Here is a 23105-nt window from a genome sequence, read left to right as displayed (position 1 = left end):
ACATTAAACCTTTTTTTTTCGCAACATTTTTTCCATTCACCAAAATAAAAACCATCCTTTTTACAATGTGAGGTCCCCTCTTTAAAGGGAAAGCTTTTTATGTTCTCCCTACTGTATAGAAGTTTTATCCTGCCCCTACCATCCAACTATCAGTTTTTGAATAAGAGAGCCACACCATTGATCTTAGATCCGACGTCTCAAAGTACTTTATTTTTTTTAATATAAATTTTCTGAATATGAAATTTGGTACGTGCCATTTTCTTAATGGGGCGCACCTATAAAAAATGTTTCCAATAATTTTTCGATAAAATATAATGACCACCCTTTGAAATTTTCAGAAGTATTTTAGTCATTTTATTTTATTGAAAATATATTTTTTATATTTTTAGTTAGTACGAGTTTAATAGAGGAATGGACGTCCAAATTTTGGTGTCAAAATAGTTTATAAAAAAAAAATTAAAAATAAAATAGTGTAAAGACATGACATTGTAATTGGGGCAATCTTAACCCTTCATTAAAAAATAGACGGTTGGATAAAGAGAGGATATAACTTCTATGTTGTAAGGAGAACATAAAAAGCTTTCTCCTCTTTAAAAGCCCAGCCTGTCACCATCCTCAATCCGAAACCGCTCCCCCGAACCTCCCCTCCCACCCCAAAATTCCAACCTTGGCTCATGCGATTCAGAATTATGTCATGTACGTTTATTTTGCTAATATAATGAATTAGATGCCAATTATCAATCTATGCACTTAATTCATATCTAGCATTCTGGTTAATAATGAATTTGGAGTAGAGGAATTTATTATCATTTCTTTGCCTCAACACCAAATTCATGGCATCAACAAAAAATAGGCTACAAACTATGAACCAACTATATGGATAGATAGATAAACAAGGAGCATCCTCAAGATATGTTGATGGGTTTGGTGAGAAGTTGCACATGCTGGCTATGGCTTGGATGCTGCCATGGACATAGACATAGCCCACTCATTCCATTATGGTAATTCCTTCGTTCATTTAGCCAGGACCTTTGCATAGTACGGGCTTACCTATCAATCATTGGGAACTTTGTGCTTCCTTCCATGTTCCTTCACCTATCATAAAAAAAATAAAATTCATCAGCCTTGTTCATCATTGATAAAAAAAGCATTAGGCTTCCACGTTCCTTCACCATCAATAAAATACTCTCTCTCTCTCTAAGTTAGTCATTTAGAAGCCCTTTAGTAGGGAAAAGATTTGGTGGTATGTGGAGTCCATTTTCAACACTTGTTCTACCGCTTAGTTTTGATGTCGAAAAGTCTTATAATAGTGCGAGAATCTAGTTTTATATCTAATAATAAAATTTTAAACACAAAAAATAGTTCAAGTCAAGCAAATCTATAAATGCTTAAAAATATTGAAAATAGACGGACCAGATAATGTATTGCAAGATGTATTATTTTTAAGACTTGAAATCACTTTGTTTTCACCATATCTATACATCTCGATGATGAGATGATCAATTACATATTTTTAGGAATCAAAACAACTTTTTTTTGTAAGTTTTTAGTAGTGTACCTTAATTCTACATTTTAAGATGTCAAGCTTCTACAAAACTTTTTCCTTTTTATTTTAGAATATAATACTTTGGATTTCAAGATATTTCATTTGAAATACTCCTTAGAAACATTTTTTCTTCTCTTTTATTTTCTTTTTCTTTTTGATCATTTGACTGAGATCTAGGGGTTTAAGAGCTCAATATATCTCTCCTTTTTCTTTAATTATTATTATTATTATTTTTTTAAATCATTAACAAGGTGGATGATCGATGATCTGAAAATTTTCAGAACAAACGAATCCCCCTATCAAAGTGTTTTTGGATGCAAGATCATTTGTTGGGGTGGTCTCTATAGACCACCCTAGCAATACCCCTTTTCAGTGCTTGATACAAATTCAGTTTGATTTTGATATGTCTATTTTATTATTATTGTTTGTCTCTTATGTTACCTTCCATCTAGCATGGCTTCCTGCTCTTTCCTCCTAATGGCCTACATTTTTTTTAATCTTATGTTAATGTCATGTTTTTAGGTGGAGACAACAAAAGAAGAAGTTCAGATGTTTCATTTCTTTCCCTCTATTATTTATGTGAGAAGGACAATGTAACATGATTAAAATAAACAAAACATGAAACAAAGATTTGTGTTTGATCATGCTTCAACTGTGCTTCCTACAATTACAATTAAATTAAGAATTGCATGTGTATTTCATGAGTTTTTCAAAGCATCTAAAACAAGGCAATCCATGGGGAAATTTCTAAACCCATGCTTAAGATAATCATGATTGGTTAATATACAATGTGCATGTGTACTTAAGGACAAATAATTTTTCTAATTAAAGGTTTATGGTGACTAATCTCTATTAGGTTTAGTTAGGGAAAATGCCCTTATCCTTGGGGTTTAGGGGACATCAACAACCAAGGATTCCACTATGCTCCCCTCGAAATGTTATTGTAAGGAGAGGGATATTAGTCTTAGTCTTTCATTATTTGATAATTATGGTTTTAGAGAGAACTCTAAACTAAAGTTTAAGATGCTAAATGCTTTACAAAAACATGGCATTAACAATTATTAAGTTCAAAATCAAGAGAGAGAGAATCATGAAACTTTTCTCGCTTTTTTTTTTTGTTGCAATTAGCATAGAAGCGTGCAGTTGTGCAGTTATGTTCGGAGGATACGCAATTAGGTGTACTTAACTGTTAGCATGGCCTGCAACAAGGGCCAAACAACAAGGGGATATATAGCATACACACCTTGTGTGTGCTACATAATACACAAAATGGGTTCCACATTTTTTTTCTCTCCTCTTAAATTAACAGGGGTCACCGTTTGTTCTCAACATTGATGGCAAGTTAATTGTAAATGTAAGATATACGGCCTCTTTAGATGTGTTCGTTATCAGTTATAATTCACTGTTTCAATGAAGTTAATCATGATAACGAGTTATTTGTGTTTTTGGTTGTCTGTCGTAAAATAATATGAGATAAACTTATAAGCAATATTATATATGGGAGCCTTTTTGTACAAGGAGGTCACAATCATTATTGTCCCTTAGATTTCAAATTGGGTGGTTGTAAGAGCGTCATTGATTAAACACAAAGTTCAAAACAATAATTCTCGAATTTTATAACTCACCTCATGCCATCCAATTTGACATCAATAAGTGGGAATAGTTGTGACCTCTTTGTACAATAGGTGAATGGTCTCTTTTGTAGACAATCTCTTTATATACAAGTTTATTTTTATAAAAGCTGTTTTTACTTTATTCAAAGTAATTTGGTGAACATCAGATGTCGTTGGCTAAAAATATGTCGTTGGTTAAAAATAGGTAAAAATAGTTAGAAATCACTGAAAAGTCAAATATTGAAATTATATTATGTATGATACAAGATATGCACCAAACAACTAAAAAAAGATTATGCAATGTATATTAATTTTGGATAAGATAACATATTCTAGATAAAATTGGTTGTCATTGAAACATGCCCATATTCATCCAAGTTTGGATCAATCTATAGCAATATCGGGAAACTTAGCAAGTCCAACTCATACTCATTGTTCAGTTACATGAGCTCAACAGGCTGCCGAGTCCAAAATGATATACATATCGGACTCCGTTGAGTATGGCCAGTTCCTAATATTATTATTATTATTATTATTTTATTTTTTATTTTTTATCTTTCATTTTTTTATTTTATCTTAGACTAGGCCAATTCCTCAACAAACTTGGCGAGTCGATAAGGTATGACTCAGGCAAGTTCTGACCTAAGTCTATGTAGGCTCAGGACCCTTAACCTGAGTCCCTATTTTTTAACAATGATCTCCATCAAATGTAGCTGCAATAGACTGTGGTTCTCAAAGCTATATATACACAAGCAGTGTATGAAATACTCACTCAAAAAGACTCAAATTTTTATGCTCTTATATCTAGAAAAAGCAAAAAGTGAGTTTTGTAACCACTATTTGACCTTCACAAGGTTACCGCATATCATGAAGAGAAAGGAATGTATCCTAGTTTGTAGTAGATTTTGTATTACGCTTCATTGGCAATGTATTTTAGTTTCTAATGTACAGGGTTGGGGTATAGTAATGAAAATCGGGTGTGGCTTTATAAGGTTGTAACCTTAAACAATTCAATTAAGGTGCACCTCCAAATTCTATCATAACATGTAATTTAGGTATAAAATAATCTTAAGATTTACTGAAAATCTTTTTAATATCTAATTATAAAATTTTACACTCCAAAAATGGTTAATATCAAGTAGATCTATAACCATATAAAAATCTTGAAAATTGATGGTTTAGATAATGTGTTGCAAGATGCATTATTTTTTTACTCAATTTTTTTTTTTTTATCATATTCATACATCTCAATGTTGAGATGATCAATTAGAGGGCTTGTCAACATTAAAACGACCTTTTTCCAATGGATGTTTTGAGGTCTATCTTTAATTCTACATTTTAAGGTAGCAACTTTATACGATCTTTTTCCATGAAAATATCCTCTAATAAGATGGAGAAGGAACATATTTGGATGGCAGAGGGTGTCGTTTGCATAACGTTGCAACATTAAACAATCGAATTAAGGTGCATCCTTAAAGTTTGTCATGAGATGCCATTTTGGTGTCAAAATTTATTCGAATAATATGAGAACCTTTATTTATCTCTCATCATCATCAACATTATCCAAGCCATATCCTAATTATTTAGGATCGGCTATATGAATCATGTCATTTCATTCTTCTCTATCAAGTGTCATACCCTCAATAAGATAAGAAGTCACCATATATTTTTTCACTACTTTTGTCTATGTCCTTTTGGGCTTTTCTCTTGACCTTTAGAGCCTTCCACTTGAACCAAATCGCACCTCCCAACTCTTGTTTTATGAGATCTACAATGCATATAGCCAACCTATCTAAGTTTACTTTCCCTCATCTTATTGCTTATTGAAGCCACACCTAAGTTTCCTAATATGTATTCATTTCGAATTCTATCCATTCTTGTCTTATCACTCATACATCTCAACATCCTCAACTCAGTTACGGTCATCCTATAGATATCTTTTTTCTTGACTGCCCAATATTATGTCCCATAAAGTATGATTGGTCCTACAACCATCTTATGTAACTTCCCTTTTAGTCTCAATGGTATGCGATGACTACACATCTTCACTTTACTCACCAAGCTCTAATTTTATATGTGACATCTTTTTTTATCCTCTTTATTCTCCTAGATTATCGACCATTGATATAAAAAACAAACCCTTTTAGGTATTTCTTGACCATCAATCTTAACTATTTCCTTATTTCTACTCTTATTATTATTAAACTTACATTCCGCATATTATATCCTAGTCCGATTAATTTTAAAACCTTTAGATTCCATAGCATCCCTATAACGTTTTAATTTTGTGTTGACGTCGCCTCTAGCCTCGTCGATTAAAACTATAGCATCAACGAACAACATACATCATGATGTCTCATCTTGTAGGTGCCTAGTTAACCTGTCTATAACCAAAGCAAATATATGGGTTCAAAGCTAACCCTTGATGTAAGCCCATTGTCACTGAGAACTCACTTCTCTCCACTAGTCGTTCACACATTAGTTAGTGCTCCCTTATACATAACTCTCACTATGTCAATAAAGCCTCTAGTGACTTCTTTCTTTTCTAACACTCACCAAAATAAATCTCTAGGTATTGTATCCTATGCTTTTTCCAAATTAATAAATACCATGTGGAGGTCTTTTACCTTCGCCCTATACTTCTCAATCAGTTATGTAACTAGGAAAATGGCTTCGTAGTAGACCTCCCTGTCATAAAATTGAACTGATTTACTACTCCATTCATTATACACTTTAATCATTGCTCAACCACCCTCTCCTATATCTTCATAGTGTAACTCATAAATTTAATCTCTTGATAGTTTGTATAATTCTATATGTCTCATTTATTCTTATAAATAAGTGCCATGACACTTTTTCTCCTTTTTGTCAAGCATTTTCTTTATTCTCACCATCTTATTGAACAACTTTGTGAGGCAGTGTATGTTAGTCTCCTCCATGCACTTCCAGAACTCTACTAGGATCATATCTGGTCCTAAAGCCTTTCACATCTTTATATTTCAGGAAGCTTCTTTCACTTTAGATATCCTAATTATGTAAATGTAACTATCTGCACTATTTTATGTCAAAGGTTCCTCCTAACATTATGTTCTCATAGTGTTCGTTATTTAATAGTTTTTGAAAATAAAATTCTCCACCTTTTGTTGACCTCGTCATCTTTTACCATCCTCCAATACTCGTTCTTATTGCATATAATATGAATTAGATCCATACAATTCCTCTCGCTCATTTTTGCTAGTTTGAAGACATCATTTTCGCATCATCTTGTCCCTAGTTTATTGTATATATTATCATATGATTTAAGTTTAACCTTACTTGCCATTTTCTTAGTCTTCTAAGTTTTGATCATTTCTATTACAACCAAACTTTATAACATGATCGTTTTTGCTAATAGTCTTTTGAACCTTTTTACTTCACCTCCAAGTTTCTTTGTCGGGATTTCTGTTCCCTCTAATTTCTCCTAAAACTTCTTTTGGCGCTTTCTTAATACAGTCGATTATCTCATTCCACATAATGTTAACTTTGTATTCAAAATTTCATTTTTCTTCATTTATCAGTTTATCCCTAAATAAGTATATGTTCTCCTTTTCTAAATTCCAACACCTAGTTCTGGGTTATTTTTATCTCTATTTATAAAATTTTAAACTAAAAAATAGTTCAAATCAAGCAAATCTATGATCACATGAAAATCTTCAAAAGGAACAGTCCAGCTAATGTGATGCAAGATGTACTATTTAGAACTTAAAATATCTTGTTTTCTCCATATCTATACATCTCGATGTCCTGATCAATTCGATGTCTTATCAACATGAAAATAACATTTTCGAAAGATTTTAGAGATTTACCTTAATTCTACTTTTTAAGGTGTTAACCTTATAAAAACTTTTCCCTTACATGAATCCCAAATTCTTGAACCAAAGTCATCAAACCGCCAATTTGTAATTAAAAAAAGCAAGAAGTAGGAGATGCAGTGGATAAAATGGGTTCGCATGACAAAGGTTACTGCATCAATCCATTCTTTGTCATGAACATATACAACAACCTGTGAAACAAAGGAAAAGGAGAAAGAAACTTTCGTGGGCAACCCTGGGTTACGATTCACGACAAATATCTTGGTCAATTGAAAAGACAAGAAGAGATGACAGACATCAAGATAGAGCAAAAGTACTATAAACTTTTCTATACTTTTTTACTTTTTAGGCCTTGACTTCTCTCTCTTTTTTATTATGGAAAAAATTTATATAAGGTTGCAACCTTAACATGTAGAATTAAAGATGTACTTCAAAAATCCGTCGGAAAAAGTTATTTTAATATTGAAATGCCCTCTACTTGATTATCTCGACATCGAAACGTATGAATATATATGAAAAAAAGACTTCGAGTCCAAAAAACAGTGCATTTTATAACACATTATCTAGACCTTTTATTTTCAAGATTTTCATTTGTTTATAGATCGACTTAATTTTTACCATTTTTGAAATTTAAAATTTTATAATTAAATATCAAAATAGATTTTGAGATAACCGTAAGAATTGCTTACACCATAATTATATGTAATGATAAAATTTGGAGATGTGCCTTAATTGGATTGTTTAAGGTTGCAACCTTATAGAAACCACACCCTTTCTTTTTTTTTTTGTTGCTAGAACTCTCTCTCTCTCTCTTGATTGTTAGACCTCTCTCTCTCAATGAGTGTGTGAGTTGCATGTGTGTATATTTGTGTGTTGCAGTCAGGGTTTGTGTGTGCTAGAGTTAGGAAGTTAACGTGTGCTAGAGTTATGAATAACTTCTTTTTCTTCCAAAAATACTACTTTTATACCCTGTGGTTTGTCTGGAAATTAAGTGCTTAAAAGACAAGTTCGGAACTTTGGATACATATTGTTTGTTTGGGGAGTCAGTGGGAAAAGAGCCATACCCTTGTTAGGAATTGAGCATAATACGTAGTGTTTGAATTCGTCAAGTGCTAATAAGTTAAGCCCTGACTCTTTTCCTTGAATGCGTATTGTTGTCATTGGTTTTGTGCATATTCCAAAAGAAACACTAAAATTTAGGTAAAATTACACGTGGATACAAAACCTAATGGAAAAATACAGCAAGGTCCAAATTTTTCTAAATATTACAAACAATGTTAGTTTTTTTAACTTTTTTTTTTTTTTTCAATTTGCCCCTCACTCTGATGTTACCAACATTGAACCAGTTTTATTTTATATTATTTTTTTGGTTTTTTCAAATGTAGGGTTGCGATCTAAGATTTAGGTCACTTTTGGACCGGTCTGAGGTCCGGGACCTCCAGTATTGTAGCTACAGACCTCATACTGCTAGTATTGCGGCTTTAGGCTACAGAATGAACTGTCCAAGGTTAGGGAATTTTGACCGCTAGTCTATATCTTTAGGCCACATATAGAGTGATCCGAAGTTAAGGACATCAGACTGCTACTTATGTAACATTAGACCACATAGAGAGCGATCTAAGGTCCTTGACGCCATACCACTATAGAAGTGACATAAATCTTAGATCACAAACTTAAGTTGGAAAAAACAAAAATAGAGTGGAAAACTAGAAAAAATAAAAAAAACACGAAAGGACCAACCTTGCGAGTAATATTTGAAAAAATATTAACCTTTTTAAAATATTTTCTCATTAGTTTTTGTGTCCGTACATAATGTTGCCTACATTTTACAGGTCAGTCAACCCATATTCTTAAGTATCACCACCTAAAAATCACAAAAGGGATAAGTAATACATCCCAAACATTAAGGATTTAATAATGACATTGTCTGAGGGTGAGCTCTCATTTGGAAAGAAAAACAGAAACAATTAACTGCCCCATTCTCAAACTCAACATATATTCGTAGTAAATTAAGAGCATTAAATATTCATTCAACATTAATTATACTATTAATACGTTAGCCGAGCCAAACAGTAAATAGCGACGGCGAGGAAGCCGAGCGGGTAAGAAGCCGAGACATTAATTAGTGCCACCTGCATTAAATTCATCAACTCCTAAAGGAGCCTACCACGCATCTACCCTAACTTTGAGCCCCTTCTCTCTCTCTCTCTCTCTCTCTTCTTTCTTTAAAAGCCCTCCTGCACTCACCTCTGAACCTCATTAATACATTACACACACCACCCATTGTCTTGCTCACTCCCCTTTCACCCTCAAAACATTTAAACTGCAAATCCCCCCTTCTCTCTCTCTAAATCTTCATTTCTCAGTCCCAAACCTCTGTTTCTCTGATCCGTCTACCCCAACAATGAAGTTCAGGTCAATCTTCAACCCAAGAGAAACCTTCCTAACATGCAAGCAACCCAAGACACACTCTTTCAGAGCAGGTCCAGACATTTACAGGAGCATAAACTCAGTCTACATTGCCTCTGATGCCAAGACCCAAGCCGTCCTCGGCCCTAAACTCCACGACCCAACAGCCCACGACGCGTCTTTCTCCGAACCCAATTCTTGGTTCTTCACAGACGACAAGAACTCCTCTCATTCTAGCGGCTTCTCGACCGATATATCCTTTCTCTCTCTAGAATCTAACGCGTTGGAAGACGCAGTTGTTGATGGTTTAGTTAGGGGCCTATGCTCCAAGAGGTTCTTCTTTGAGCCTGAAGACACAAGTTCCATTCTTGGTGAGGCCAAAGACAGAGAAAATGAGGAGAGAGAAAGCAAGGAAAATGGTGGGGATGATTTCATAAAAGAAAGTTTCATGCTGGCTATGGAGTCTGATGATCCTTACATGGATTTTAGGGTTTCCATGGAGGAGATGGTGCAGGCGCATGGGATAAAAGAATGGTCCTGTTTGGAGGAGCTTTTACAGTGCTATCTTAGGGTTAATGGTAAGAAAGCCCACAAATATATTGTAGGAGCATTTGTTGATCTTCTCATTGGGCTTTTATCAGAGGGAAGCCCATAACTAGAGCAATGTTAGACAGAGAAAATTAGTATATGATTCTCAATGTAAATTATCATTTGAGAAATGCAATACATATAGCCTTCACAGTTTTGATATGGCCATTTCATTCCCTTTTTTTTTTATATATATATATCTATATATAAATTTCAGTCTTGGTTTTCTATTAAATGTCCTGATTTCGGGTGTAATACATTAAAAAATTTTGTATTTATTTATTGGTAAGTCTATTTTTGTGTTTTTGAAATTCTGATGGAGAAGAAATATATATTTATCGATAACTCTGTGTTGATCGATAAAATGAAGGAGACACCCCAGCTGTTCGTTGTTGCCATCAACGGTTGAGGAGATGCTAATAAAGTGTATGGTAGTTCGTTGTTGCCATCAACGGTTGGGGAGATGCTAACAAATTGTATTGTAGACTGATAATATAGTATAACTTTATCATCAAAAGTATATAATAAGTCTATTTATCTTTCGTACAAGGGAGTCACAAATAATACAAGGGAGTCACAAATAATTTGACGGATGTGAAATTAGACAACTGCATTTATTCCATTGACCAAATTCACATATGATATTGTAAACAATTATGATGACCTCCTTATATAAAAAATAAGTGATTTCATTATATACAATTCCAAATTTTCATGTTTATTTTTCTAATTTTGTTCTATAGTACGATGCACCTTCACTTAACCAACCCAAAAAGTGGAAGTTTAGAGAAAAAGAGATACAAAAGATGGAAGTTAGAGAAAAAGAGATACAAATAATAAAGCAATTTATCTTTAACTCAAAGAGGTCACAAAATTAAACTTTATCAATAGAATAAATGTATTCACCCAATTTCACATCACGATCAATATTAATTGTGATCAACCAGCAAGTAAATAATCGCGTACACTTCGCCAAATTTTTGGTGCTGATATTATGTTTGTATATAATTTTGGAAGTGACGTGGGAAGAATTTATCTGAGATTGTAAATTACAAAGCAATATGGATAACGAACAAAAAGATGGAAAGTTTACCGAACAAATGTGGAAAGCTTTTATGATCCTGCCTGAGCACATGAAATTATCCGATTTTTGGTGACAAGTGTTCCTGCGAGTATACAGACTGCAGAGCTTATTATGTGAGGAAGTTGATTAACGGTCCAGATTAAAGTCAACAAGGACGACCATGGCCCTCGACAGAAATGCCAAAATATTTTATGATCCCGCGAGAGCATACCTATTTTTCCGACATGACTGGTCGTACTAGTTTGCAGCACGTGCATGCGGATGCCTAGCTGTCGAGCTTGAAATGTGGGGACCATCGGTAGATCAACGGTCCGGATTTAACTAACAGAAGTTAACAAAGTATATCATAACCGTCGATGAAATAATACCGTCTGCTTTGGCCACTTTATGAGATGATGTACTCTCGGAAAGATGTTCTTTCCTTACCTAGCTTTTGAATGAATGGTCTAGATTTCTCATCAATGTCTTAGCAAATCGTAGCCCTCTATTTCAAATGGTCGATTGTGAGTAACTTACAACTTACACGTGTTTAACACGTTTATAATATAACCTAGATAAAATAAAAAAAAACCTACCACTCTAATGGTTTTACAAGTATAAAAAATAAATAAAATAATTTACGCAGACAATAGAAACAAAAAAAAATTGATTGAATAAAGCCATTTGAACCTTAGTATATTAGTTTTGGCAGGAAAAAAATTATTTTTTGATAGAAAAACAGTTCGTAATGAGACGGTTCTAGGCTAGACTCTTGCACATGGAAAACAGTTGTACTGAATTATTCGAAACATCAAACACCAAAAAAAAAAAAAAAAAAAAAATTCGAATTTTAAATAGAGAACTTATTCAAACGTTCGTATAAAACTAGCCAAAAAATATTATACTCTCATGAGAGTATATGTCCATTTACTCCCTTGAATACAATCCTACATAGAATTAATTTTAGAGAAATGATCTTGTGAGATCCTCCCACATCCATGTATGTAAGATCCCAATGATCACCATTAAATTTGATACATATCTCTAAAAAAGTTAGTCCCACACCCATATGATAACTTTTCTTTTAATCTGTGTCAAATTTAATGGTGATCCTTTAAAATTCGACACACATGGATGTGGGAGGGTCTCATAGGATCATTACTCTTAATTTTCACATCCCAAATTTTGTAGATGTAACATCTTCAACCTATAGATTAAAAAAAAAAAAAAAAAAATCTAATTAGATCCTCTATGCACTTGAAAAGATAATGTCCCGCGATGAATATAGGCTATCCAACTTTTAGATGGTGAGATATGAGTATTAGAAGCTCAAATTCGAATTTTTCTTTGGAGCATCTAGTGATTCTTAGGTGTTTTCAAGAATTTTAGATTGGAAAAATCCCCCAAATTGACTAAAGAAGTAGAAATAAACTATGCTTCCAAGGTATAAATTATGCTTCGGAGGGAGTACAGTATACATGTTGTAAACTTAATATTTTTACGCAATAAATTATGTTAAAATACTGTTAAAAAAAAAAATGCTAAAATATGAGTTTGGATATTAGGAAATAAAAAATAAAAAAATAAAAAAATAAAAAATGAATATTTTAGGTCAACTGTTGCTGGGTTGGAGAGTGGCTCGGGATTCCCGGCTTGGAACTTCGTGGGAAATTCTTGTCTCTATGTCGAAGCTTCTAAACTCTGCCCTTGTGTTTTCCCAAAATTACAATGAAAATTAGCAAAATTGTAAGTGTCAAATAAAGATATTAATTAAAAAATATTTTCTTTGTCTTATGAGGTCAAGCACGTGCATCTTACACGTGCTCTCTTCCAGTTTTTTCCAGCATCAACCCTTGGACGGTTGGATTTTGAGATTGGAGTTTGGATCTGGTCCATCCAAACCGTTGGTTTTGAAACCCGTGAGTTATTGAAGTTTGAATCATGTGAAGCTTCTGTTCCTTATTTTATCCTCCTGTTTTTTCGTTTAGAGAGAAAAAATTACTTACTTTAATGTGCTGAAATTGTTTAATGTTATGTCTCTATGGTTTCCTTATGTTCTTTTCATGGAAAGATAAATCTTTAATTTTTATAACAAATCTGCAATGGCTTCAAAAAATATTTATTTTTAGATTTCGATGTAAAAAATGGGCGTCAAAATAAATGAAAGAATCCATGTCTTCTTAATGTTTAATTGTTAATCTAGGGTTTTGGAGAGCCTCGTAGAGAGGAGAGAGACCACTTTTGAAATGAAAATGTTTTTTTATCGAACTAGGAAAGTTTTAGATTTTTATAATGTTTCTAATTTCATGTGAGGGGCAACAAGTAGAACAATTAGGGGAGAATTGACCCGATCCGAATCTGAAACTCGAATTTCGGACAAAATTTAGATCTGAAATCCGGATCCAGAACTAAAAGTTAGATCCGAATTGAAATTTGGATCGGATTCGGGTTCAGGTGGATCCGATCCAGATCCAACCCTAAGTTTTTTTAAATAGTAAAATTTTTATTTTAAATATATAAATTTTTTAAATAGTATATATAATCCAGATCTGGATCCGATGTTTAGTAATTAGATCCTACTATATAGAATCCGGTTTGAACCCAGATCTGATGTATACTATTCAAATCCGAATCTGGTCGGATCTGGCCTGTATCCAACCCGTTCTCACCCCTAAGAACATGGTTGTACACTCTGTGCACTCTTGGTGTGAATTGTTAATGCAAGTACTTCATGTGGCTGCTTGGGTTTCATACATACTTGGTGTGAACTGTGATATACTCGTTTACATCAACGGTCAGATGTTAATCATGAGAGACTAACGTCTCAAACATTTAAAATTTGAATGCGGTTAGCATGTGGGTTTGGCAATAAATATATTTTAAATATATTTAATTCTGGGTTTTAGAGAGTATATGATCTTTAACATGGAGATCATGAATATGAAAAAATAAATAAAATTTGAAAACAAGAAATAATAACAAAACATTTGGCCTATTAGTTACAATTGTTTTTTAGATGGACCACCTATTTGCACCTATCTTTAAGTTGGATGTTTTATACCTCTGGACCGCATATTATACAAATGCGGTCTAGCCCACATGAAACAATTGTTCTAGCCCACATGAAACAATTGTTCTAAAAATTTAGATGTTAACTGATGTGGACCAGTCGATTTTCTCCTTACATTTGACCAATTCTTGAGTGTGATCCCAAATAGTTGGGAAGATGCTCAAATGAAGATTTGACCATTGTTGAGACTCGGTCAGAAGTCACTAAGGGCGTATTTGATAATGGTAAATGGGTGGGAAAGTCCCCAACTTTCTCGTATATTGTAGCTTTCTTTAGTTTGGGAACAATAAATTGGGAAAACGTCGGAATCCACATTTTCCCCAAAGCACTATTCTCTTGGGTAAAGCTGCCGACCTACAAACCCAAGGTCTACAACTTTCACGAAAAGTTAGCAGGCATAAACCTTGACAAAAATTGTGGCTCTCTTCTACCGCTCAAGTTGAAGCCGCTCGATCTTTCTTCCTCCCTGCTCGCACCAGCAAAAGCCTCACCTCCCTCAACCAGGTACTCTTTGTCTCCCTGTTCGCACCAGCAAAAGCCTCACCACCCTTAACCAGGTACTCTCTATCGTCTACTCTCTCTCTCTCTCGCTCTCATCTTCTATCTCAGTTCCTCTCCCCCTCTAGGCTCTCTTTCTCTGCATAACTTGAGGTGAGAGAAATAGTCACCAGGCCATTTCAAGGAGTCACCATTTCCCCACTCTTCTCTCTTCTCTCTCTCTCTCTCTCTCTCTCTCTTTATCTCTCAAGTGCGAACTCCCTGCAAATTCAGAGCTAAAAACCCAGTAAATATGGCGGATCTCATCCTTCAATCACTTCCAAAGCCTCAGAGCAGAGCTCAAAGCTCATATATCTACCCTAAAATCTGAGCTTGTTGAGCTAATTAACAGGGATTATGCAGATTTTGTGAGCCTTAGCACTTGTCGATGTGGATGGTGCAGTTGTGAGGATAACAACTCTATTGAATGAGCTTAGGGCTCGAATTGCTCAATTTAGGGTGAACATTGAGGCTTCTTTCACTGCTCTAAGGGATGGGTTGCATAAGAGGGATGATGTTGTAGCTTGGAGGGAAGTTCTCAAGCACTTTTTTTATACGTCTCATGTTTTCTCTAAGGTGGATTTTATAGTTGCTTTTTTTTATATCTTTCTTTCTCTGTTATTGTCATTATTTGTTGGCTTTGGTATGAGACAACTAAGAATTGAATTGAATTCGAGTTGTTCCTGTATAGTAAATGGGTGTTCATGGATCAATTCTTTTGACGAGTGATAAATCCTAGGTTAGTAGATCTCCATGAATTAGCTATGTGGATGAGAGTATGTATACAGAGAACATACCTATTTTGTGATATGATCAGCAATTTCTAGTATAGATGAATTAGTTGTTGTAATTTGAGTTATTTGTGTATCAAAGTAAAACTAATGCATGTTGAAGACTTTGGTGACTTTAGTTAAGGCTGATGCCTGCTGGCTAATTGAGACTGGTATGGGTCAGTCAGTTGGAGCCAATGCAAATCAACATTTGAGATCAATGCCTATTATCAATTTGAAGCTAATAAGATATGCATGAGTTAGGTGATCAAAGGAGATATGGATTGTGAGTCGAGGCTAACACATATCTGTTAACTGAGGTGATGAGGGCTGACATGTAGAAACAATGCATATTAATAAGTGGACATTGACGATGATCAATTACTTGCGGACAAACCAGGTTGGCGATTGAACCCTATGTAGTTCTCATGTCATATGTGGTGCAGGCTTGTTAAAGTTGGTACAAGTTTGTGATCTTGTTTTTATCCATGGCAATTAGTACATCATTCTTAGGTGGGGAAACAAGTAACACTTTGAAAATCACATTTACTTGTAGTGAAATTATTTATGATACTTCTCCAAAGATTTAATTTCAATCTTAACCATACATGGTAAGAAATGCATTAGATAAGTAGTGACAAGAAAATCTTATTTAAAAATATACATTACACTCATCAAATTAGGGAAATACATAATGAACAATTAAAATAGGTTGTCTTGTGCTTTTTCAGCATCAACATTACCAAACAGGAGAAAGTAGTAGCACCACAGTTTATCGAACAAGGTTCCCAGCTTCCAGGCTACCAATTTTCACTTTCCCCGAGAATCCAAGGAAATCAGCAGTAGGGAGACTCCTAAAGAAACTGCACATAAAGTTATCAAACACCTCCTAAGTCCCACAATTTCTTTTTATCTTTTAGTAAGCTGAAAAAGAAGACCCAAAATATTTGAATTAAAGGGTCTTGGGGTATTGAAGCCCTAGATTTAAGCTTTGGAGGGCATTTTTTGTGTTATCCACAAACATCTTTTGAGATTTTTCTGTTAGGTTTTTTAGCATAAATTTTGATTTTCGAATATTGAATCAAAACCTTTTTTATGAACCTCAAATATCATTTCCGCTATTTCTAACCATAAAAGGTCTCACTGGGCTCATTTGGTAATTAGAAGTTGAGGATTCCTTGAAGCCTAGAAATTCTAATTCCTTAAAAGTTGGACTTGTTGATAGTTGGAAGTTTTGGAATGCTTGTTTGATAACATGTTTCAAAGTTCTCAAATACAAAGATTAGGTTTCACAATGATCTAACAAAGATTAAACTTCATAGAGAGAGTGAGAGATGGTACATTTAGTGAACAAGGAGTGAAAGAGAGAGGACATGGTTAGAGAGATAAAAGATTCGATGAGTTAAACAATACATTAGGAGAGAGAATAGTTTTAAAGAGAAAAATTGTATGGGTCTAGAGAGAGAAAGGCTATATTTATAGAGAAATAGAGTTAGAGAGAGAAAATACATGGTTAGAAAGAGCAAATGGAGATAAGAATAAAAATATTATGATTATAAAGGGAACTTAAAGAGAGACCCTTGATAGAAATGAGTTATAGACAAATGACTATTAGATAGAGTTACAAAGAGATGATATGGTTAAAGAGTTAATGAGTGAAAAGGCTTGATAGAGAGGATTTAGAAAGAGAGAAAGGAGATAGTTAGGAAGAGAGAGGTTTAAAAAGAAAGGGTGTGGTTTAAGAGAGGTCTTAGATGTAAAAATAGCACAGTTAGAGAGAACAATGTTAGAAAGACAAAAGTATTAGATAGAAAAGGGTACATTTAGAAAGAAAAAGAGCAGGAGAGAGAGAGAGTGAGAGATAAAGAGAGAGAGAGATGAGTTAGACAAAGGTCATGGTTAAATAAAAAAGGAGTTAGGGAGAAAGGATATAGTACTCACGATCTCTTATGTTAAAGTGTTGATATATATATATATATATACAGGAAAATTTTAAATAAGGCTGCAATCTTGTTTCAATGGTTTTCGATGTAGAGAAGAAGACTTTGGCTTCTTAGTGGTTCATTCTGTAACCCAAGAACAAGAATTCCAGGAACAAAGATTGTAGTGTTACCTGCAACAGTTTGGGTATTTGAGAGAGAGAGAGAGAGAGAGAGAGAGAGAGAGATGGAGGTTTGAGAGACAGAGAGACGGTGTTTAGAGACAGAGAGAGTTAATGGAGAAAGAAAAAGGTTATTGAGAGGGTGCCATTTTATTACTTCTTTGGTTAAAAAATTCATGGCCAAACGTGTCCAAGGGTTTAGAGGTTAGAAAAGATACAAATACTATTCTGCCAGTAATATTCTAAATTATTGGGTCTCTGATGCAAAAAATAAGGTGGACGGAGATATTTTTCCATTATTATTCATACTATTATTAGACCAGGTATAATGAGCTTTATTTATGAGCAAATCAACAAGCTCATATCTCATTATAAACTGATTAAGCGGCTACAAAGAATGGTTCAACAATGTAGTAGAAGAAATTTCACTAGAGCATCTAATCATATTAAATTCTCCACCAATGCATCAAAGAAAATTAGGGTCTAAAACAAAATTAGTAATACTAGACAAAAAGCCTACTTTATAGCATTTGAATTTGGACCATATATATTGATTAATATCCATATCCAACAAGCCCTCGAACACATACATTCAGCGGCAAAATAATCCAAATATTTGAGACTACTAACATACCAAACTGTCCAAAAACGCCCTGAAGCCCCTACCGCATCTGACCTCACAAAACCAACTGGCCCATGCTCTACACATCCCTAACTAAACTAACAAAAGGTTTGGGGAGCTTTGTTTCCTATAGCATCAAAACATCCGGCCTCTGATTTATAACCAGCAACTGCACTTCTTGCTTCTTCCTTATCTCCCCTAGACCTTTCACGCTCCAGCTAATCAGCTTCACGAGCCCGGGATGAGGATCCATATCTGGCAGTATCTGAAATCCCAGCAAATATAGAAAGAATCGCGATTCATCTCCACTAGTATTATCTATCTTCCTTGGAGAAGGATTCACACAATAGCATCTCTAATCATAGCCCCATGAGGCGTAATTCTGGTAGATGATCGAGTTGGCTTTGCAACTAATTTTTCTTTTCCATTCCTCACTTCCTTATTACCATCTTTGCTTTCGACATTGATATTGCTCAACTTCTCGTTGTTTGACATTGCTTTCTGCTTTGAAGCTCTCACCCCCTCCTTAATCACTTCATACACCTTTGCAATCGGTACATCAAATCCCATTCCGATATTGTTGAACATAGTTGCATATTCTTGTATTGCATAAGCCTCATCCACTTTTTTTATAACTCCCAAATCAAGCACTTGCGGTTGCTACTTCACGGGCATCATACTAATCAGATCCACAAACTCAACCTCCTCTTCCGAATAAATCCCAACCTCATAGCCTAAAGATACCATCATGGATTTGACATTTTGACCTTTTTGCAAAAGTAGCACCTCCTCACCTTCCTCATGATCAACAATAATAATCAGGAGGCCTTGCTCTTTGACAAGGACTCTAGGTCAATAGCAAGCATTTACAAGAATGAACTACAATGGCTCTTAGGTTCTCTTATTTCCTACCAATACTCTCCCTATCTTCCATCAATTCCTTCCCATCGATTATAGAAATAGGAAGGGACTTGAGCCACCTCCAAGTACATCCAATACCTTCCCTACTTTATCTTCTTTGTTATCCTTAAAAATATCCCCCCTTGATTCACTAGCCAATACCCCTATAGGACTAGGATTCGATGGTTCCACATACTTACTTAAATGCCCATCATTAAAATATTGAATTCCTATCGTTTGACCAATGGGTTGTGTATAAGATATTCCAGATATTACTGGATAACCATCATCTTTCTTATTCTCTCCTCTTTTAGGCACCAAATCTTTTTGAAAGACCATTTTCCATAGTGATGATACTTCATCTTACCCCTTCATCCACTATGCACATGTAGGGTCTATATACCTCTGACCTTGGGCTTCCGTTGCTGATCTCGGGCTCTAAACATTATCTATCATTTTTCCTACTGTCAGACTGTTAATCATTATCCATATTTTCTAAAGATTGACTCATTGAGATCGAAGAAGGTCCCACCTTTATCACCTTCTCTTCCTCCCTTTTATTTAGAAAGAATCTAACTTATGTTCCTTTTATCTCCACTCCTATCAAAAAATCATCTACCAAAACTAACAATCTGATATATTTTAGAGATGTTGAAAAGGAATTTTTTTTTACCTTGAGTCTAATATAAGACATGTTATCACTTTTAAGCATTTTCCAATCAACATCCATAAACTCCCTACATAAGTTTCCCAATCTTTGAAAAATACTCAGATTCCAAACTTTTAGAATACCAAATAATCGAACCCAACAAACATTTTTTAGAACTAGAGATGAATGAAATAAAGAACTCCAAATGCTGATAGTCAAAAGCTTATGTCTCACTCACCATTGGGTACTTTGTACAACCTTCTTAGCATCTTTGGCAGATGACAGGAAGAAAACACACATATTTTCACGGACTTTCTTAAGCCCTTTTCGCCCAATCGCTCAGGCCAAAAAGATTATTCGATGGTGGCGAAAAAGAACCAACCACTATTGAAGAAGATTATTTAATAACATCGTTTAAGCCCTCCCTTCTCAAAATAATATGAGGCATATTAGTTGCGTCATCATCCCCACTACAGTCACCATCATCGCCTCCAACCTTCATCTCCATCGCCTCTTTACCCATGATTCTTCGCTAGAAAAAATTCCAACAGTCTCTCTTCTTTTATATATGAATTGTCTATTCCTAGTTAACACCACCTATGAATTTTCTCTTTGCAGCTAAGACCCAACAAATGAGAGAGAGGAGAGGAGAGAGAAAATAGTGAGAGAATAGGAGCCAACCCACTTCTTTATCTCATGTAGAAATTTTGAGTAGAGGAGTGGAGAGAGATAGATATATAGATAGACAGAGAAATTAATGAGAGATGATGTTAACAACAAGAGCCGACCCTGCTTCTCTATCTCAGGTAGAATTTCTAAGTAAAGGGAGGAGAGCGATAGATATATAGATAGAGAGAGAAATTAGTGAGAAGTAATGTTAACAACAGGAGTCAACTCCACTTCTCTATCTCAGGTAGAAACATCTATCAACTCTCAATAGAATCCCCATCTCTCTCTTTCTCTACACCGACAACAAAGAATATCCAACGAGCACGTGTCCTACCCACACACCACTTGGAACATATTGTTTATAAGGTCCATATAGTCTTTTTTATTTTAAGAAAATTATTGCTGGACATTCTTATATTTTTTATTTATAAAATGGCAATATTTTGAAATGCTATAAAAAGGGAGGGATTATATGGAGTGTTGTTTAGTTGAGTTCAAGTCATGCAAGCTTTAGCCAGAGTTGTGTCAGAAACAGTTCAGGCTATATATGTCTCTGACCAGGATACTAAATTTTAATTATATGCACATCCAAAAATACATGATATCGAAGCTCGAGCCCAGCTTGGACTGAAAAAAATGGGTAGATACTTATATAAATATTGAAGAAAAAATATTGAATATATGTAATATGTACTTCAAAAAATATTTGTGCCTTGGGACTTCTAAATTCCATGAGCCCAGAATGGTATAATAGTGGATTTCCAAAGTCTTGAAGGAGGTACAGAGAGAGTCAACCTGAGGAGTTTCCAAGATTTGGGAGTTACAGTATGCTTAGGAACTTGATGGATTATGCTATGGGAATGGGTTAACTTTTAATATGCATTGGAAATGTGAAACAACATGCATAAAATGGTTAAGGTGTACCATTTTGAACTCAGATTATTTAACTTTCTTTAAAAAATACAATAGTTTGCTTGTAGCCTTTGATAGAGCTTAGCTCCCACCCATTTTCTCTCTCTACATTATCTATTTGTATTTGTTTTCTCTCACTAAGTTGTTGTGCCCTCGTAATTTAGCCATATCATTTGGTATCAGAGCCAGAGTTCAAGCTTGGGTATGATGTTATCTCCATTTATACGTCCTTTTCCATTTCAGCAATAAGGAGGCGAGGTGGTCGTGGCAACTACGGAGTGAACAATGCAAGAGATGAAGAGTTGGAGGCACTTCATAGGCAAGTTGAGTGGTTAAGCTTGCAACTCAAGCAGCAAAAGACTCACAGTAAACATGAACTCAGACAAGAATACTCAAGTGTTGAGTCGATGATCGATACAGTGATAGACAAGTCATACCTATGGTGTGATCATAGTCAAGAGTTTCGCGCAATTTGTTGTCGTCCTAAATGCCAAATTGATGATGATTTGGGCAGTTATTATGGAACTCTATCCAAGAAGAACCATGGGGAAACTTTGTTGTCATCAAATCGTTATCAAAGCTAGTCCGTTGTGGACTAGGACTTACCGCCAGTATTTGACAAGTACCTGGATGAAGTTTTGGGTGTTGAAAAAGAAGTGGGTGCTAATGACCTTAACATGTTCTAATCATTGAAGAAGATCAAGAAGAAGATCATACTACTGCGGAGGCTTCCATGAATCTTGTTCTTGGTAAAGAATGGGGTGGACGAGAAGGAACTGAATTCAAAATTCTGAAGAACACTGTCTTCTTTGTCTCCAAAGGATTTAGTGAGAAAAGTAATACTTACGATGGAGGGGAAGATGTAGGTGAAGACACAATTAGATGGAGAGACTGTAAAAAGAAAACTCCTTCATCTCGATGATGGTGGTGGCAATCCATTGTAGTTTGACGCGAATGATTTAATTATCTATCCGTACGCTATTGAACTTGGTTGTTCAGTAGTTCTCTATGTCTCTCTTGAATTTGATGATCCATGCGAGATATGCTCAAATGAGCTGATGCCATTTTCATTGGTTCTTCTTATGGATGAGTTTGTTGAAAATAATTTACACCAAAAAGTGTACAATAATGCTCTCAATACTAAAAGGCAGGATGAGCTATTATTTAATATTAAGTGGAAGATCTCGATAGAAACTCACCAAGTTCAAATTGAAAAACGTTGTGGTTGTACTGCAAGACTCGTCTTATCCCATTTCAAAGTTCATGGGTGAGTATTCTTAAATGAGTTTTTAAACTATTGAAGGAGGTAAAGAGAGAGTTAGCATGAGGAGTTTCCAAGATTTGGGAGTTGGAGTATGCTTAGGAACTTGTTGGATTGTGCAATGAGTTAGCTTTTTAATATGTATTGAAAATGTGAAACAACATGCATAAAAGAGTTAGGGTGTTCCATTTTGAACTCAGATTATATAACTTTTTTTTAACAAATATAGTAGCTGGTTGGGCTTCGATCTCGTCGGATCGGATGACCACCCGGGGACCCGGATGTGTGGGTCATGCTTGAGATCATTATCTCGAGAACCGTAGTGTGTGAGGTGCACGTGCAGACAGGTCCCAACTAATGAGAGATGATTATGGGGTGTGAGGTGTGACTTACCTAACGGTGGGTGCGTGACACGCTCGGGCGTTCGCGGACGCCCTCTTAGATCACGATGGAAAGCCCCTTAGCTTGAGGCTGGTTCGGCTCTAACTCCTTTGCTCGCATTATGCGGCTCACAAATACACAACATAAGATTGCCAGAAAAGTG

General features: G+C 34.9%; 1 protein-coding gene and 1 long non-coding RNA gene across 3 annotated transcripts; both read left to right on the top strand.

Annotated features, from left to right (window-relative positions):
• The first annotated feature begins 9009 nt into the window (after nucleotides 1–9009).
• LOC18444482 (transcription repressor OFP13) lies at nucleotides 9010–10167 on the top strand. Its single transcript, XM_006854654.3, has one exon. It carries the CDS (start codon nucleotides 9415–9417, stop codon nucleotides 10072–10074), a length of 660 nt encoding a protein of 219 aa, XP_006854716.1. The 5' UTR covers nucleotides 9010–9414; the 3' UTR covers nucleotides 10075–10167.
• A 4379-nt stretch (nucleotides 10168–14546) lies between these two features.
• Nucleotides 14547–22307, top strand: LOC148779740 (uncharacterized). 2 transcript variants are annotated; one of them, XR_016044575.1, is made up of 3 exons: nucleotides 14547–14697; nucleotides 15041–15253; nucleotides 21544–22307. It is a non-coding gene; the product is annotated as an uncharacterized LOC148779740 (long non-coding RNA). The 2 variants fall into 2 exon arrangements; XR_016044574.1 differs by lacking the exon at nucleotides 15041–15253 and having other exon boundaries at nucleotides 14606–14697.
• Nucleotides 22308–23105: the final 798 nt, after the last annotated feature.

This window comes from Amborella trichopoda, chromosome 11, assembly GCF_054954075.1.
Source record: "Amborella trichopoda isolate Santa Cruz 75 chromosome 11, AtrichopodaSantaCruz75HAP2 v2.0, whole genome shotgun sequence".
In the NCBI taxonomy this organism is placed as follows: domain Eukaryota; kingdom Viridiplantae; phylum Streptophyta; class Magnoliopsida; order Amborellales; family Amborellaceae; genus Amborella; species Amborella trichopoda.
Note: the sequence above shows the minus strand (reverse complement) of the source record. Positions and strands in the feature narration are given on the sequence as shown.